At 44.8% G+C, this 17,766-nt stretch overlaps 1 protein-coding gene across 5 annotated transcripts in view; it reads right to left on the bottom strand.

Annotated features, from left to right (window-relative positions):
* Nucleotides 1–17,766, bottom strand: part of PLB1 (phospholipase B1) — a 154,025-nt gene that overhangs the window by 112,968 nt on the left and 23,291 nt on the right. For 4 of the 5 annotated variants that reach the window (XM_054245111.2, XM_054245110.2, XM_078349616.1 and 1 more), the window contains 7 exons: nt 16,042–16,114; nt 14,844–14,902; nt 9,716–9,762; nt 9,085–9,128; nt 5,340–5,430; nt 4,967–5,018; nt 2,616–2,702 (listed from right to left, as the gene is read on the bottom strand). In XM_054245111.2, the coding sequence (XP_054101086.1) occupies nt 2,616–2,702; nt 4,967–5,018; nt 5,340–5,430; nt 9,085–9,128; nt 9,716–9,762; nt 14,844–14,902; nt 16,042–16,114 (453 nt within the window). Of the gene's footprint in view, nt 1–2,615; nt 2,703–4,966; nt 5,019–5,339; nt 5,431–9,084; nt 9,129–9,715; nt 9,763–14,843; nt 14,903–16,041; nt 16,115–17,766 lie in introns of those variants that run through there. The other variant, XM_078349617.1, reaches the window with a different exon arrangement.

The raw sequence follows: 17,766 nt of genomic DNA on the forward strand, positions 1-17,766 counted from the left end.
ACTAATGTACTTCAGTCCACAATCTGAAAATCACTGTATCTAGAAAAACTCTTCCAAATATTCAAGTAAATGAGCAAGATTCTGTTTATTGTAATATTGTTTATAATAGTGAAAAACTAAAAACACCTAAATGGCCATCAGTATACGAAAATGGTGAAATAAAATGTAGTAAATTCACACAACAAAATACTCATGTAAGAGAAACAAACTCATTCCATATGTATCAACATGACTAGATTTCGACAATACTTGGTTTGTGAAAAAAAATTGTTCAATAGTACATACAATATAATACTATTTATATTAAGTCTCTCTCATACATACATGCATGCAAAATAATGCTTGGATTTATAGATATGTAAGAGGTTTTTGCAAAGAAAAAGAGAGAGGATTAGGGAGGTGGCCAAAAGGATATGTATTTTAGCTTTAACTGATGTTTTAGTCTTTAGAAGGAAAATATTTGTGTACTGCTTACATAACTAAAAATACGAATAAATAATATGTAAATGAATACATGTACACAAGAATACAACATGTATTTGCGAATGCTTGAAGACATAAATACATAAAAGCATGCAAGAATTTATGTAGGAATGCTTAAACACAGAAAATAAGGAAGAAAAGAAACAAAAAAGAAAAAAGAAAAAAATAGAAAATAAGAAAAAAGAGACAGGAACGTTTAAACACAAGACAAAGTATATGGAAAAATCATCAATGAGTTTAAGTATTCATGAATGCATTCATACATTTTAAAAAATCAAATGCTAACATGAACAAAGTAATCACAAGTACAATCACGTGTCTGTGTGTAAGATGAGAAAATGAATTTATACATGAATATGGTAACTCATAGAGGAATAAATGCATTAGTGAATATATAGAAGAATGCAGCAACGTCTAAATGCTTGTTCGAACATTTCAGTACATGAATGTGTAAATGCATGAGTTAATGCCATGAATTAATGAATATATAGAGGAATGCAGCAATGTCTAAATGCTTGAACATGTCAATGCATGAATGTATACATTCATGAAGTAGTGCATAATGACCAAAATGGGGGACTGTGCAGAGAACAAATGAGGCATGTAAATTTCACTTGGCACTGAAGAAAACAGAGGGTAAACTGGAACAATAAATCTTCACTATCTACGTGCTAGAAACCCAGGAAGGCTGCAGGAATATTGACCAATGAGAGCTAGTCAGGAAGGTGGATTTCCATCAACAATGAGAGCTAGTCAGGAAGGTGGATGTCCATCTCAAGGCTGACATCACTAAAAGAAGGGGAGTTTTGATGGTGAGCCAGTAGTCAGCAGGAGTATGGGGCACTTGAAGGAAGCCAAGAGTATCTATAGTAGGAGAGGGGCACAGAAAAGACAGTACCACCTCAAGAAGCTCCACCATGCCTGTGCCTTGGCCTGGAGGGTGGCGATGAGGACAAGCTAGTCCCACAAGTGGCAGGGCCAGCACGGTAGCAGCCTGGCTTCAGCATCCTGAACAAGAGTCCAGGTGTCATTTATTTCACCACCCCTTACACTTTCAACTGATCCTATTCTGAATGAGCTTCAGTAAAGAGTTAAGTCATTGATAGTCACCTACATAAATAATAAATGAGACCACATGTTTCATGTCCTGTTCCTAGGAAAGCCAAAGCACTTGGAAGATACAGTCTGCTCTGATAAACAGCAGCCTTCCCACTACAGGTATAATTCATGGGCCAAGGAGTGAGGATAGTATGCACCCCGCTTTATTTCCTAAATTCACAACTTACGTGAAATCAGAATTAAGAGGCAAGATAGTTTTTAACTAATCAGGATGCTAATTTTTCTCAGTTGCAGAATGACTATAGACTATGCTTTTCTATGCTTCTATTTCCTTTTCCTAATATGAGGGATGGTAAGTAAAAAGCACCTGTTCCTTTTGACAGTTATGAATGCATGCCATATGTACATTATGAATTATCTAATGTCACTAACTGTGCACTTAAAATGATTAAGATGATCAAATTTATGTTATGTGTATTTTATCACAATAAAAAAAGTTGAAGAAAAAAAACACATAAAACACCTGTCCAAGTGTATGAATATCTGACTGTGTCTATCCATCTATCTATCCATCCATCTATCCATCCATCAATCCATCCATCCATCAATCCGTTCATCTATCCATCCATCATCTATCCATCCATCTATCCATCCATCCATCTATCCATCTATCAATCTTTCCATCCATTCATCTATCTATCCATCTATCCATCCATCCATCCATCTATCCATCCATCCATCTATCCATCTATTCATCCATCCATCAATCCATCCATCATCTATCCATCCATCCATCTATCCATCCATCAATCTGTCCATCCATTCATCTATCCAACCATCCATCTATCCATCCATCCATCTATCTATCCATCTCTCCAGCTACCTATTCATCTATTCATCCATCTGTCCATCTATTTATCCATCTATCTATTCATCCATTTATTTATTCAGTTCTAAAATAAGCAGCATCAGGCCCAGACTGACAGCTGGGGATCAGGTAATCGGGCCGGTTTATTTTACTCCCTCTCCACCCCAGCATCTGCAATCCCTCAGCCCTCCAAGCTGCCATTTACCTGTTGAGCAGAGGGGCACAGGTAACACTGGCTTGTGTTGCTGAAGAACACATTGATGAGCTTCCAGTCAAGTTCAAAGTCAAGTTGCTGAAGAAAAGGGCAACAGTGTAAGGGGTGGTTTAGAAATCTAAACAGTAAGATCTTGAACCAAAATAATGTCTCTCTTTTTGTGTCTTTCAGTGTCATATGCTCATCCCTGAAAATCACATTTATGAATTTTTAATAGTATATGGCAGGAATTTAAAGTGGTATAACTGCTCTAGACTGACCAAATATATCCAAACTTTTTAAAATTAGAAGACACACCTTTTGATCCAATCATTTCATTTCTCCAAATATATTTTAAGAAAACTAGGATACAGGAATGATTCAGCTACAATGATGAAGCCTTATGCAGAAGAAGGAAAAACTGGAAACAACATAAATGTCCAAAACAGCAGATTGCTGTGTGAACCATACAGTACTCATGAGATAAAACACTACGTAGCTATTAAAATGATGCTGAAAAATGTAACTATCATGGGAACTAACCTACTGAGAAAAGTAGGTTATTAAAAAGTATCTCTATCTAGTAACATCCCTGTTTTATAAAATATATAAAGATATATATGCTTGGAAAAATTATGGAAGGGAATATACACCAAGTTATTAACCATAATTATCTTTGGGTTATTAGGCTTAAGGATGGTTTTACTTTTCTTTTCTTTTTTCTTTCTTTCTTTTTTTTTTTTTTGAGAAGGAGTTTCGCTCTTGTTACCCAGGATGGAGTGCAATGGCGCAATCTCGGCTCACTGCAACCTCCGCCTCCTGGGTTCAGGCAATTCTCCGGCCTCAGCCTCCTGAGTAGGTGGGATTACAGGCATGCGCCACCACGCCCAGCTAATTTTTTGTATTTTTAGTAGAGACGGGGTTTCACCATGTTGACCAGGATGGTCTCGATCTCTTGACCTCGTGATCCACCCGTCTCAGCCTCCCAAAGTGCTGGGATTACAGGCTTGAGCCACCGCACCCGGCCAGTTTTCCTTTTCTTTTTGCTTGTCTTTGTTTTCTGATTTTTTCAGTAATGAACATGCATTTCTTGTGTAACCAAAAACAAGGTGGCAGCGAGGTGCAGCTGAAGAACATCCGACTGTGGAGCAGACACTTTAGATTGTGGCTCTAACTACTAGTGCGAACTTGCACCGGTCACATGACTTCTGGGAACTTCAGTTTCCTCATCTGGAAAATTCAGGGTTAGACACAGGATCTCTTCTCTATTTTCTAGAATAAGCATTATTTCAGAAATTCTGGAATTCTCCCGTTAGAGGAACACAAACTTTTTGGTGCAGCTCCTGCTCTAGTCCCTGTCTTTATATGACTTAGAATGACCTTCACTTCAATTCCCAAACTCTTTAATGTATGCGTGGCTGGCTGAAACAGCAGCTTCCCTTGGTTCCAGCAGTCCAGACCCAGTTTGCTAGTAAGGCTTGCCTTGGTTTGATACTTGCCCATAAGGGCAACAGAAAAGACTGAAGGATGCTTATTACAAACTTATATAGGTTACTGAGTAAATCGTATCCGAACTGGTAGGAGAGTGGGACCAAGGCACCAGCATGTATGTGACAGAGGCCTCCACCCCAGAACTAAAATAAATATGGTCATTATTAATGACAGCACTCACCACTATAATACACAATGCAAGCTACAGGCTTTTATTGAGTATTGAGCCTGTGCCAGGCACATCTAATACCTCATTTAATCCTCCCCAACCTGTGCTGCAGCTCTTTTATCACCCCATTTCATAAACAGGAAAATTGAGGTTTAGGGAGGTAAGTGCCTTACCCAACATCATACAGCTAATAGGTGGAGAATTCAGAATTCAAATTCAAACCGGTCTCACCTGGAACTGAAGCTCTCCACCGCCTCCCTTTCAGAGAAGTCATTTAGTCCATCTGTTGACTTTCAGCAGGACCACACAGAAAACTTCTGAACAGAACTGGTCCTTTTGGCTGAGCATTATGGCTCAGTCTATAATCTCAGCACTTTAGACCAAGGCCGGCAGATTGCTTGAGCCCAGGAGTTCGAGACCAGCCTGGACAACATGGCAAAATCCCGTCTCTACCAAAAATATAAAAAGTAGCCAGTCTCATAACTGTTCTCGAACTAAATAGATAAAAATTAATAACAACAAAGAAGAATTGGTCCTTTCCTTTAATGACTGCCGGAGAATGGCAAAGACATCTTTGAAGAACCCAGGCCACACTAGCTGCCAAGTTCATGGTAAATGGTGCCAGGGCCATCATCGCTTTGTTCTGCCTGCCTTGCAGCAAACCCAGGCAGCCCAGCCATGCCAGAGTTGGAGGGAGGCTTACCGGGTTCTCTTTCATGTTTCTCACCAGTTCTCGAGCCTGAATCCACAAGTCTCTGTGCAGAGCGAGGGAAACAGAGAAAAATCAGCTAAACGTTATTTTGTCAAGGGCTGGAAGCTGGCCCCTTGCCATAGCTCAGGTACCAGTCTCTGAGCCTGAACAACCCCTGGCTTCTGAAGGGTAGGCTTTAACCTGCTTTTCAAAATGGGGCTCATCAGGCAGACTGAAATCAGCTTGAGGGGGTATCTTGGCTTTGGCTTAAATATTTCTATTTTAAGCCTCTTTGACTTTGCCAGCTCCCCAAATCCTCCTGCCTATGTGTTGAAGACCAGTAGGAATATATAACCCCAGAGAGAGAGACGGAGAGGGGACTTACTCAGCAGCATCGTGGGGTATGACTCTCTTCCCAGTGGGGCACACGGGCATTGGAACAGAAGGATTGAAATGTCTGATGATGTCTGAAAGGACTAGAGAGAGAACTGGCTTGAGGCCCTGGCCTTCACCAGCAGACAGTCACCTCTGAAGACTGACCTACCTACTGCTGGGAATGGTGGCTCATGCCTATAATCTCAGTACCTTGGGAGGCTGAAGCAGGAGGATCACTGGCCCACGAGTTTGAGACCAGCTGGGGCAACATAGCGAAACCCTGTCTCTATGAAAACAAAAATTTGCCGGGTGTGGTGGTGCTCACTTGTGGTCACAGCTACTCAGGAGGATCGCCTGAGCCCAGGAGGTCAAGGCTGTAGTGAGCTGTTTCTGCCACTGCACTACAGCCTGGGCAATAGAGCAAGACCCCATTTCAAAAAAAAAAAAAAAGACTGACACCCTTCCTCTAGGGTGAGCTGCCAGGTTGGCCGTCCCTATTCCACGGCATGGTCCTTCCTCACACCCTGCCTGGGGCTGTGAGGACACCCCTGTAGCCCCTGTGAGGTTATCTGTACCCCTGCAGCAAGCCCCTGGAAGTGAAGGAGCTAAAAATGAACATCTGTCAAGTGCAAGGCCAGGCCCAGTGCTAAGCACTTTACATGTGTTATCTCATTTAATCCTCAGTAACAAACCCGTGGCAATATTATCTCCAAGACAGAGAAGGGGAAACTGAGACTGAGAAAAGTCAGGCCAGCTGCCCAGGGTCTCACAGCTAACTAGGTTGCTGTGGTTTGAACCAGAGTTCTGGAACACCAGGGCTTTTTACTGTCATGTGCTACTGTCTCATTAGAGAAAGTGATGCTGGGACAAGGACTCAGGCTGCCTTCCAGCCCCCCTCCCTCCTCCTGAGAGTGACAGCAGGGTGGGAAAGCTCCAGGGAACACACAGAGAACACGTCCCAGAGCTGACAGCCAGAGGACCGCTATAAATAGTGCTGTCAGGAGTAGTTAAGTTGTATCTTGCTCCAGAGAGGGAACAGGGCAGAGCGGGGAGATAGTGTCATGGGAGGGCGATGTCTCCACTCCTCCACGCAACTCCCCTTTCATTTTGCCCCCATCCAGAAGTGCCTCAGGGCTTCATGGGAGCAGGATCCAGAAGGTGGCTTTAAAGGCGCTCCCTGTAAAGGAAGCTCACTGTGCAGGCAGCAGGCAGGCTGGGGTGGGAGAGTGGGCCTGGAAGTCAGGAGACTGGTCACTCGGCTTTGCAATCTTGGGCAGCCTCCTAACTCGTGTGATTCCATTTTCCCCTCCTTACCCCAAAATAATGAACTTCATTCTCTAACCCCTGATTGGCTTGCAGAGAAACCCATTTCCACCTGTGGTGGGAAAGTGGGGAAAGTTCTGGGCTGGGTTCAGATTTATAGGGACAGCATGAATGTGTGCATGGGTGAGGGGTACTCTTGCTCCCTCATCTGAAGGTAGTCTGTAAGGATCAATGACAAAACACAAATATTTGGTGACAGGTCTGAAAGAGATTGCTTTCCAAATGAAAGGTAACTGTATCTGTGCTTTGTGATCAAACATGACCGTGGATCTTTTTTTTTTTAAGACAGTCTCGCTCTGTCTCCCAGGCTGGAGTGCAGTGGATCTTGGCTCACTGCAACCTCCACCTTCCAGGTTCAAGTGATTCTCCTGCCTCAGCCTCCCAAGTAGCTGGGACTACAGCCATGTGCCACCACGCCCAGCTAATTTTTGTATTTTTAGTAGAGATGGGGTTTCACCATGTTGGCCAGGATGGTCTCCATCTCTTGACCTAGTGATTCTCCCACCTCGGTCTCCCAAAGTGCTGGGATTACAGATGTGAGCCACTGAGCCCAGCCGACCTTGGATCTTTTCACATAAATTTGCCAGTCACTTTGTTTTAAGTCTGCTGTGTACTTGGTATCCTCACTGTCTCTTAGTTCCCTGGCAGCAGTGAGGTGAGAACAAAGGGCACAGCCCATGGGGCTGGACCACCTGGGTTCACAGAGACCCTGCTACTTACTGAACACATAGCCTCAGGAAAGTCCACTTACCTCCCTGATACTCAGATTTCCCACCTGCAAAATGGCCATGGTGGGTGAGGGCATGGGTAGGTTTGGAGACCTCAAAGATCAGGAGGGCTCTAAAGTTCTGAGACTGACAGTCAGGCGAGCTGAGCCCGAGCCAGCCCCATCTCACGCTGCTCAGGCCTGGATGTCCCCAGAGCACTTTCTTCTGGGAAGACCTGCTCCTCCTGCTGGTCCAGCCACCCAGCCGAGCTTGCAGCTGTGGTTTGCCCTCCTCCATCTTTCCCCACTGGGTAGGCTGGAGTAAGGCCTGCCTCAGAGGGCTTCAGAAGCGAGATCTGCCCTCATACTTGCTTTCTATGGCACCTCTCGCCTGCTGCGTTCCCTGGCCGCTCTGCTTAGAGAGGGGCAGTCAGACTTGCTATAGGGCAAATTGGCAGGAAAACTTGAGACAAACTGAGAAATTAGGCAAAGCAGCAGCTGCACGTGTGGCTTCAGGGTCTAAACCATAGCCCGTCTTCCCAGACACCCCCAAACACCCACTTCTTTTTTCCTACCACTTAAAGACAAAAGGGCCAAGCTCTTTTGTAAATCAAAAGGCCACTTAAAGACAAAAAGGGCCAAGCCCAGGCACAGGGGTGATACCACGGAGTTGGTACAGGCCTCCTCTTTCAGAGCCCTTTGATTCTCTCCAAGGAGACCCTCCTGCCTATGGCTTTGGCCACCAATGTCCTCTTACCTGTCAATCAGATCTGGGAGGCCTGAACCACCAGGCTCAACCTTCCCTGCTGGACCATGAGTTCTGAAGGCAGGGCCAGCGTCCTGTTCACCCTTCTGCTTTCCAGGGAACCTAACAGTTCACAGGCCCCTCCTTTAAATTCACAGGCTGAATTGACAGCACTAGCTGCCCCACCTGTTCGTTCCTCCCCAGGAGCGTCAGCTCAGCAGAGTGCTTGCATTGCAGGCTACGTCTCTTGCTCTAATATGCACAGTGAAGTGGTTTCCCTTATTCTTGATTTATGAGCACCAAGCATAGGAGACTAACATCACACTAAGCTGACCCAGCTGCTGTTAAGGGGCTTCAGGATGACTTGATAGAATTACAAGAAATCTCTGATTTTAAATATTAAAAACTCAATTATGATAGTTTATTCACAAGCACATTTGTAAATCAAAAGGCCAGAATGCTAACAGTCATTATCTCTAGATAGCAGGATTTTGTAGTTGACTTTTACTTTATTTTTATTTCGTTTGCCTGAACTCAATTGATGTCTTGTATTTTTACAAACAAGGGAGATATTACAGAATAAGATAGACTGAAAATTCGGCTGGGTCCTCTCCTTGGGTGAGAGGAGTGAACCATGGATGTTTTCCCTAGATCAAGTCTAGCCCTGGGTCCGGGGGTACAGGAACCTCAGGACTCTGGCCCAGATACCCACTCCAGCTGGTCCCTAACCCCTCTCCTATGTTCTCATATCTTAACCCAATGCCCACAGGCTTCTCTTTGCCAGAGACCCTGGATCTGTTTCTCATACCCTCCATTCAGGGTATGTGACTTTTCACCTCCTGGCTTCCTCATCTGTCCTCTCAGGATGCCCTCCCCTTTCTCCTGGGCTCTGGTGATAAAGTGGCTGCGAAAGTCTATTCTCCTTACGACAGAGGATACTGCTGTTGGCATGAAAATCTGGCCATGAAAACCAGAACTCACCTGTCATGACTCCCAGGCACATATTCTGTGGCCTATCTTCAGCCCTGCAGGTAGAAGCAGGCAGGTGAGCGTCAGGCTGCATTTGTCGCCTGCTGACAGCCCTTCCCCTTGGCTGTTGTCTATTTCATAGCAGTCTTTGGCCTAGCCTCACTCTGGTTCTGGGATTATTCTTCCTGGGGTTAGAGGCACAGCTCAAGTGGCCATGGAGTAGCCAAATTGGGGAAAACAGCTCTCTCTGGACCCTTATCTGCTCCTCCAACCCACTCTCATCGGGCCCAAAGCTGGAAGGAGAGGCTGACCCCAGGGAAGAATGAGGCTGAGCCTGGCCCCAACCCTGCATGGTTCCCCAAGAGCAGGGTAAGGAGACCTGGTGGGGAGAAACAAGAACTCCATCTATTAGCCTTTCCCACTTCTCCTCATTCACCCCAAGGACCCACTGGATTCTCAGGCACAGGGAAGGGTGAACCAGGAGGCTGGGTTCTGGGAGATTCTCTGCCACCTTCTCAGAGGGCAGCCTTGAGCAAGCCACTGAGCATCCCTGGCCCCCAATGTTTCCCATCAATAAAGCAAGGAGATTAGATGGGAGCATCTCCAGGCTCCTTTCCGCTCTCTGTGGTTTCAGGATAGTTACCATTGTTGCTTCTCCAGATCGCCTGTCCCTGGGTCTGGGTCTGGAGCCTGGAAAAGATATTCAGTGTTAACACCCAGCCAGGGGAGGCAGCAGAACCTCTTACAGTGAGACCCCAAGTTGCCTGTCAGAACTTCCACTCCTGCCAATCAGAGGGAACCTACAAGGCCAGGCTTGGTGGCTCTCGCCTATAATCCCAGCACTTTGGGAGGCTGAAGCTGGAGGATCCCTTGAGGTCAGGAGTTTGAGACCAGCCTGCCAATATGACAAAATCACATATCTACTAAAAAAAAAATACAAAAATTAGCCAGGTGTGTGGTATGTACCTGTAATCCCAGCTACTTGGGAGACTGAAGCAAGAGAATTGCTTGAACCCAGGAGCAGAGGTTACAATGAGCCAAGATGGCACCACTGCACTCCAGCCTGGGCAATAGAATGAGACCCTGTCTAAAAAAAAAAAAAAAAAAAAAAAAAGAACCTATGGAGAAAGACAAAGGATCCTTCTACAGGGAGGAAAATCCTTGGCTTCCTCTGCAGCGTGTTTATCAGACCCTGGAGTGACAGAAGGTGTGGAATGGTTCCCTCAGCTTAGATTTGAATGCCACCTAAAGTCATAACCTTCTCCACAGAAACAAAGGATTGTTTTATTATGACACCCCAAAATCTAGAATTTATTTTATTGTTACTCTCCCCTGACTAGACCATGAGTGTCATGAAGGCAGGAGTGTGTCCATTTTAAACTTGACTATGTTCCTTGGACCTAGAACAGTGCCTGGACATGTTTTAAGTATTCAACAAATACATGCTGAATCCATATTTTTGGAACTAACGAGGTAAGTTTCCAATGTTGCCCTTGGCAAACTGCTGGGCGACACAGGACATCAGCTCTCTGCTGAAGTTCCTAAGTCTAGGACTAGATTTGAGACCATGGTAACTCGCCTGGGAATCATGTCCTTTGCAAGCTCCCAGAAAGCTTGGAATCGTGCCCAGAACATATAAAATATTCAGCAAATCTTAGCTCTGCTTGGGTGTATTATTTTCTCTGTTTCTGATGTCGATTTTCTCTCTCAAAATTCCTAGAAGACAGTATCTCCGGGTGTGGTGGTGACAGGCAGACAGCTATACCACATCACCCACTCCAGCCTGCACCACTTCCCTTTAAAAGGCCCGTCTGTCCTGACCACCCAGCCACAACGAGCACCTGCCTGTAGACCTGGGTCACATCTCTGCAGCTCTCCAGGTAGGACAGGCAGACTGGGAAATCCCACTAATTGGAGACAGCATCCTTTGCTCCTCGATAAGAGAGAAGCTAAATCTCCCAAGGAGACAAACAAAAATCACACTAAGATGCAAGTCAGGTTTAAAAGGCATTTAAAAGATGCCTGACAGGTTAGGTAATGAGGGAAGCAGGCCTCCTAGGGCTGTGGCAAATTGGACAGCATGGGCCCAAGCATGGAGAGCACCCCCCAGAGTCATTTTTCAAGAGGAAGTGGAAATGTGAATATTTGAAATCTGATTTCAATGTTGACAGCTGATTCAATGAAAGACAAAGCATCAATTAGGACCATTGATTTGCTTGTAGTGATTAATTGACTGATAGATTGCCCCCCTCCCAAATGAAGTTGATTGGAGGAGAGGTGGTAAAGAGAGATGCTGGGAGGAAAGAGGAGAGAATTAGAGGAACCAGGCCAGGAGAAGGGGTGGGGGAAGAGCTCCGAGGGCAGCCACAGAAAGGGAAGGCTGCGGCTAACCCAGCCAACCCCCATGTCCCCATTGTACCCACTTCAAGCCACTTTCCCACCATGCTCTTCGTTTACTGAATGCCTGCCTTGTGGCAGTTACTGCGACCCTGGGGCTGCAAAGCTAAATAAGACACAGGCTCAACCCTCAAGGAATTTTATAGAGTGAATTGTAACCTCCTTGGCAAGGAAAATTGTCTATGACACTGAGAAAAAAAAAAAAACCTTGCAGATAGGATATTGTAGTATGATCCCATTTAGGTTTTATATATACCGTGTGTCCCTATGTATTGCTATACATTGGAGAATGAGTGAGAATGTATATGTGTGTGTATGTGTGAGTTTGTTGAGTTAGAGGAATAAAAGACGTGAACAGGGTCTTCTATGGTGCATATATCTGTTTTTTCTTACATTAAACCTGTGTTGTAGTGTTATTTGCATAACTTCTACATTTACATAACTGACTTTTGAAGTTCTACAAGGAAAAGGGGGTACGTGCCTGTAATCTATAGCAATTAAACAAAAGCTAGTTGTGGTCCCAAAGAAGTGCTTGTACCTTCGTTACAGAAAGCTCCAGGCACTCAAGGCAGAGGCATTAGCACTATGGACTTTTTTCTTTTTAAATTCACTGTCTTCCATTCTTTTGCCCTGGTCTGGCTTTTAAAATACACACCACAGGTAAGTTCATGATGGCCATCTGTCTCTCAGGACAGATAAGGGGGCCTGCAAGGAACTGTGCTTTCAGGCTTTACCCTGAAGGTTGAGGCACCTGTCAGCACACAGACTATGATCCTGGGGCTGGAAGATCATCCTGATGGTGCCATCTTCCTGAGAAGCGGGAGCTGAGTGACAACAGGAGCTGTCAGTCCTGAATAATTCATGGATAAAGAGTTCTTTCTGAGATGAGACCAAGGGGTACAAGTCGCTGATGGGTTTAAAGTTAGAGACCCGACACTTGGTGGAGATTTCCCTGCCCAGGTAGAAGGACCCGAGAGTCCTGAGCCAGTGTGTCCCACATCCTGGGCTCCGGGATGTCAGTATCAGGGTGCACAGACACACAGGTGTAGCAACATCAGTCTGCTATCTGGGACACAAAAACTCTTTTCTCACTTATTTCCATCTCTGATTCACCTCTCTTGTCAAGGGTAACCCTCCACCCTCACCCTGACCAACACACACAGTCACAAGTACAATTTAAAGACCACCAGCATAGACAAAAGAGAATGTGGGTGGGGAGCTCTGCTTGCTTTCAGGGGGACCATGGTTGGTTTCCTAAGGCTCAGTCTCTACCTTGACACACCATCACCTCCTCATCCTTCTTCCTGCTATGCCCCTTTCCCCCATTTACAACTGTGATCAGGGTAAGATTCTGGGTCTGGCCAGCTTCATCCAATGCTCAAGCAGAGGTGGCATGGATACATATGGTGGGGCCAACACTTTCTAGGCAGGGAGTCCAAGACAAGTTCCAGAGAGGTAGAAACTGGTTGAGAAGAGAAGATGGTGGAAGACAGGTCAAGGGTCTCTGAGGACATTAGTGCACTGACATGGTGCATGGAGTGGTGAGCTGGGGCTTGCAGCTAAGAGGGGAGGGGCTGAGGAATTCTGGGAGGCGGTGTTGAGAGGTAGACTCTGGGGGAGTGAGGAGAGTGTCCTGTTTGTCAAGGTATGGGAGGCGTGGTCAGGCTCTGGGCAGAGTGGAGACTGATAAAGAAGCACTCTGTCCAGCTGGGGCTGCTGCAATTGGGGACAGCAAGGCTGGGGAGCTTAGCTAAGACCAGGCGGAGGGCTGTGGGGAAATGCCAACATTCTCCTCTGCTCTCCAACCTTCTTCTCTCCAGATCCCTCTTTCTCTGTTCGTTCCTTTCTCTTTTTGTCTTTCTTTCTTTCTCCCTTATTTGACCATATAAGATATACCACTTAGCATTTATTAACAACAAGCATACGAAAAGATGCTTAACATACTAATCATCAGGGAAATGCAAATCAAAACCACCATGAGACATCACCTCATACCTGTTAGGATGCCTACTATTAAAAACCAACCAACTAACCCACCCCAGAAAACAGGCATTGGTGAGGATGTGGAGAAATAAGAATTCTTGTGCACTGCTGGTGGAAATGTAAAATAGTGTAGCCACTGTGGAAAACAGTATGGCAATTTCTCAGAAAGTTTAAATAACAGAATTACTATATGATCCAGCAATCCCACGTCTGGGTGTATATATCCAAAAGAAATGAAAGCAGGGATGTAATTTGTACACCCAGGTTCATTCATAGCAGCATTGCTTACAATAGCCAAAAGGTTAAGCAACCCAAGTGTCCACTGACAGATGGCCGAATAAATGAAATCTGATACAGATATACAAGGAAATGCCATTCATCCTTAAGAAAGGAGGGGAAATCTGGCAATGGATGAATTCCAAGGACATTATGCTGAGTGAAGCCAGTCACAAAAAGACAAATACTGTATGATTTCACTTATACAAAACGTAAGTATATGATTTTATTTATTATTGTTTTTGAGTCTCACTCTGTTGCCCAGGCTGGAGTACAATGGCATGATCTCAGCTCACTGCAACCTCCTCCTCTCGGGTTCAAGTAATTCTCCTTCCTCAGCCTCCTGAGTAGCTGGAATTACAGGCGCCCACCACCACACCTGGCTAATTTTTTTTTGTATTTTTAATAGAGATGGGGTTTCACTACGTTGGCCAGGCTGGTCTTGAACTCCTGACCTTAGGTGATCTGTCCACTTTGGCCTCCCCAAGTACTGGGATTACTGGCGTGAGCCATCACGCCCAGCCAATTTCACTTATATAAGGTACCTAGAGTTACCAAAATACAGAGAGGGAAAGTAGTCTGGCAGTTGCCAGGGACTAAGAGAAGAGGAGAATGAGATGTTATTTCACAGGTAGAGTGTTTTAGTTTCGCAAAATGAAAAAATTCTGGAGATCGGCTGTACGATAATGTGAATATACTTAACACTAGCGAACTATACTCTCAAAGATGGTAAATTTTGTGTTACATGTATTTACCACAATTGCAAACAAAATTTAAAAAGTTTACAAAGATTGGTGTATTTTTAAAGATTTACAAAGCAAGTAAGAAAACTTTTTTATCTTATAAAGTTTAAAAGATTACTTTTGAAATTCCCTGTAATCTTTGAGTTCATTAATGGATTTAGTTTATTAATGAGAAACTCCAAAAGTTTCTTCACCTTGATGTAAAGAGAGGCATTCGATTTAAAAAAATAAAAAGATTCAATCTCCCGGATGTATCCAGTTCGTATAATATTCTCGCCCAAATGAAACATTCTGCCCAATTAGCAGAAGCCCATTCAGAGGATTGTCAGTACCAAACTCTGTCTCCTACTCCAAGCTACTTCAAATACTCACAGTTTCCAGATTGCCAATGGCTGCCACAAATTTAATATCAGAAGGCTTCAGAGAGTGAACTGTGGAGACAAGAACCCATGTAGGAAGGTCAGATCTACATTTCCCATGATGTCAGCCAAGGATACCATATGGGGGAGGAGACCCCATTCCTCAGTCCCCGGAAAGCTGTGGAGGTCCAGGCTATTGGCCACAGAGTGCAATATTAAAGACCACGCAGTGCCTGGGAACCCTAGGAATCCTGGGTAAAAGATGCTCACTCCCCTCTGGGAGCTACACTGTTAACTGGACTTGGGGTGTCTAAACAGGTGACCCGTGGAAGGTCACTCATGGCCGTTATTTTCCCCCTCTCCTGGACCCCATTCTGCCTCTCTCTTCCTTCTGTCCCAGAGCCTTGAATTTCTGGGCCACCATTAATGAGAGGACATCACATTAAGATTAAAACCACCTGGATACCAAAAGGATCACTGTAACTTGAAGATTGCAGAGAATAGCATTCAAAGCCTGTGAACACACCTCCATATCAGATGCAAGCTGTATGTAAATGCCACACAAGGAAGTCTCCTGAACCTTGGGTCACTGGCATTTTTAGCAACTAAGTCTCTCTAGAAATCACTGATCATACTCCCTGGTCATGTTACGGAGCATTTAAATGTAAGCCACCTAAAGAAGACATTTCCTGAAAAGGGCATCAATTTCTTTTTCAACCTTACGTCCTGATATAACAGTAAGAATAGCATGCTTAACTGGAAACCCAGCCAAGGCAGAACAGTACAATTATAAATCTGTTAAGTATGGTCTGTATGCAGCCTTTCAATATGATAAAGCCAGGGAAGAAGGCCCACTCGAGAGAATTCATAGCATCCGGGTCACTAGACAAACCCAGCCCACTGCAGGGAAAAAGGTCTTGAGCTGCTATTGTGCTACATTTCAGGAATAGGGAAGCCATCTGAGTGGCCAGGCTCTAACTCAGTTCCCACAACACCAGCCATCCACCGGGCGGCAAGATTTTGGAGATCAACCTCACCCAAGAAAGCCACTGTGGAATTATGACAGATGACTATGAAGTCATCTGTCACACTAAGGGATTGAGGATAAGGAAGAAGGGAAATTGCACGGCCAACAGGTGCAAGAGGAATAGGGCTGAGCCTGCTGGCTACCTCAAAGAGGCTTTTCCTGCTCATGGCCTAGGGTCACATACCTGATTTAGAAGGCACATTCACTCCTAAATTATTTGGGTTGCATGGGAATGGAAAATTCTTCAGGGTCTGCAACTGAAACCAAACATCGGAAACATCAGCTGCCATGTATAGAACTATTGCAAGTCCTGAAAACTTGGTGTAGAAATGATCGTGTTCTATCTAGGCTCAAAATCTAGAAACAACAATTGTCCATAGTCATGTTCTCCTAACCCCAAACCCAGTTCATGTAGTAAAAGGGGATATAAGTCTATTGACAATGACTTTAACAGGTGGCATGCAAGAATGCCTCAGAACAGTGGAGTAGAGAGAGAGGAAAGATGAAGAATGAGAAAGTTCTAGAAATGGGGTCGGACACGGTGGCTCACGTCTATAATCCCAACACTTTGGGAGGCTGAGGTAGGAGGATCACTTGAGATCATGAGTTTGAGACCAGCCTGGCTAACATGGTGAAACCTCATCTGTACTAAAAATACAAAAATTAGCCAGGCACGGCGGTACATGCCTGTAATCCCAGTTACTCGGGATGCTGAGGCACAAGAATTGCTTGAACCCAGGAAGCGGAGGTTGCAGTGAGCTGAGATCATGCCACTGCCCTCCAGCCTGGGCAACAGAGTAAGACTCTGTCTCAAAAAAAAAAAAAAGTTCTAGAAACGAATGGTGGTGATGGTTGCATAATAACAATGTAAATGTACTTAATGCTACTGAACTGTGCACTCAAATGTGGTTAAAATAACTTTTGTTTGTGTATATTTTACCAGTGAAAATAAGTCATTAAGAAAGGTCCAGGATACACAGACTAAAGGAAGAAAGAATAATCTCATGCTATATTTATTTCATATTCCACGTTATATTAACCTACTTTCCATCTTTTAATTTGATAACTTATACAAAACTAAGTATATGAGGCATTATGTTTATTTGTTGCCAAAAACTGGGTACACTTGAAACTGGGAGACTCATGTTCCTACCAGATCAGAGTGTCCTGGGCCCAGAGGAAGGACTTGGTGACCAGTGCTCAGGTCCTCAAGACTACCTGGACCTCCTCAGCTGCTGGTACTGAGACCAGGGTAGCTTCTGCTTTTGTGAATAACATAGAAGGCTCTGGAAAGGGAGATTGTGTCTTTTCCCCCCAAAATTGAGAGTGAAGGGGGGAAACACTTCAATAGGGAAAACATGCAGTAAATGAAGTGCTTGAGGACATCTCACATCACAAGAAGACACAGTTTCTCTTGAAGTACTGATTACAGTAAGAAACCACAGCATTTACTCTCAGCCCTTATGTTATGGATGCTCTGGGAAGACCTCACCCAGATTCCTTCAGACAACTCCCAGCATCTGCTTCAAGGTTCACAGAGATAACAAGCCCATTTATAACTCCTTCTGGACACTTCTGAGAACTGCCCACTCAGTCTGCAGGGATGATGGGCTCCAAATTCCAGCATACACTCTGCTGGACAGCCCGGCTGTCCATGAGGAAAGTGGTTCATCCAGCCCATTCCCTCAAGGCCTCAGGAAGGGGCCTGTCAACCTGCACCAAAACTTGGGTTTACCCACTACAAGGAAAACACACACACACACACACACACACACACACACACACACCTACCTCCCACCACACACACACACACACACACACACACACACACCCCTACCTCCCACCACACACACACACACCCCTACCTCCCACCACACACACACACACACACACACACCCCTACCTCCCA

Source organism: Callithrix jacchus, chromosome 14, assembly GCF_049354715.1.
Source record: "Callithrix jacchus isolate 240 chromosome 14, calJac240_pri, whole genome shotgun sequence".
In the NCBI taxonomy this organism is placed as follows: Eukaryota; Metazoa; Chordata; class Mammalia; order Primates; family Cebidae; genus Callithrix; species Callithrix jacchus.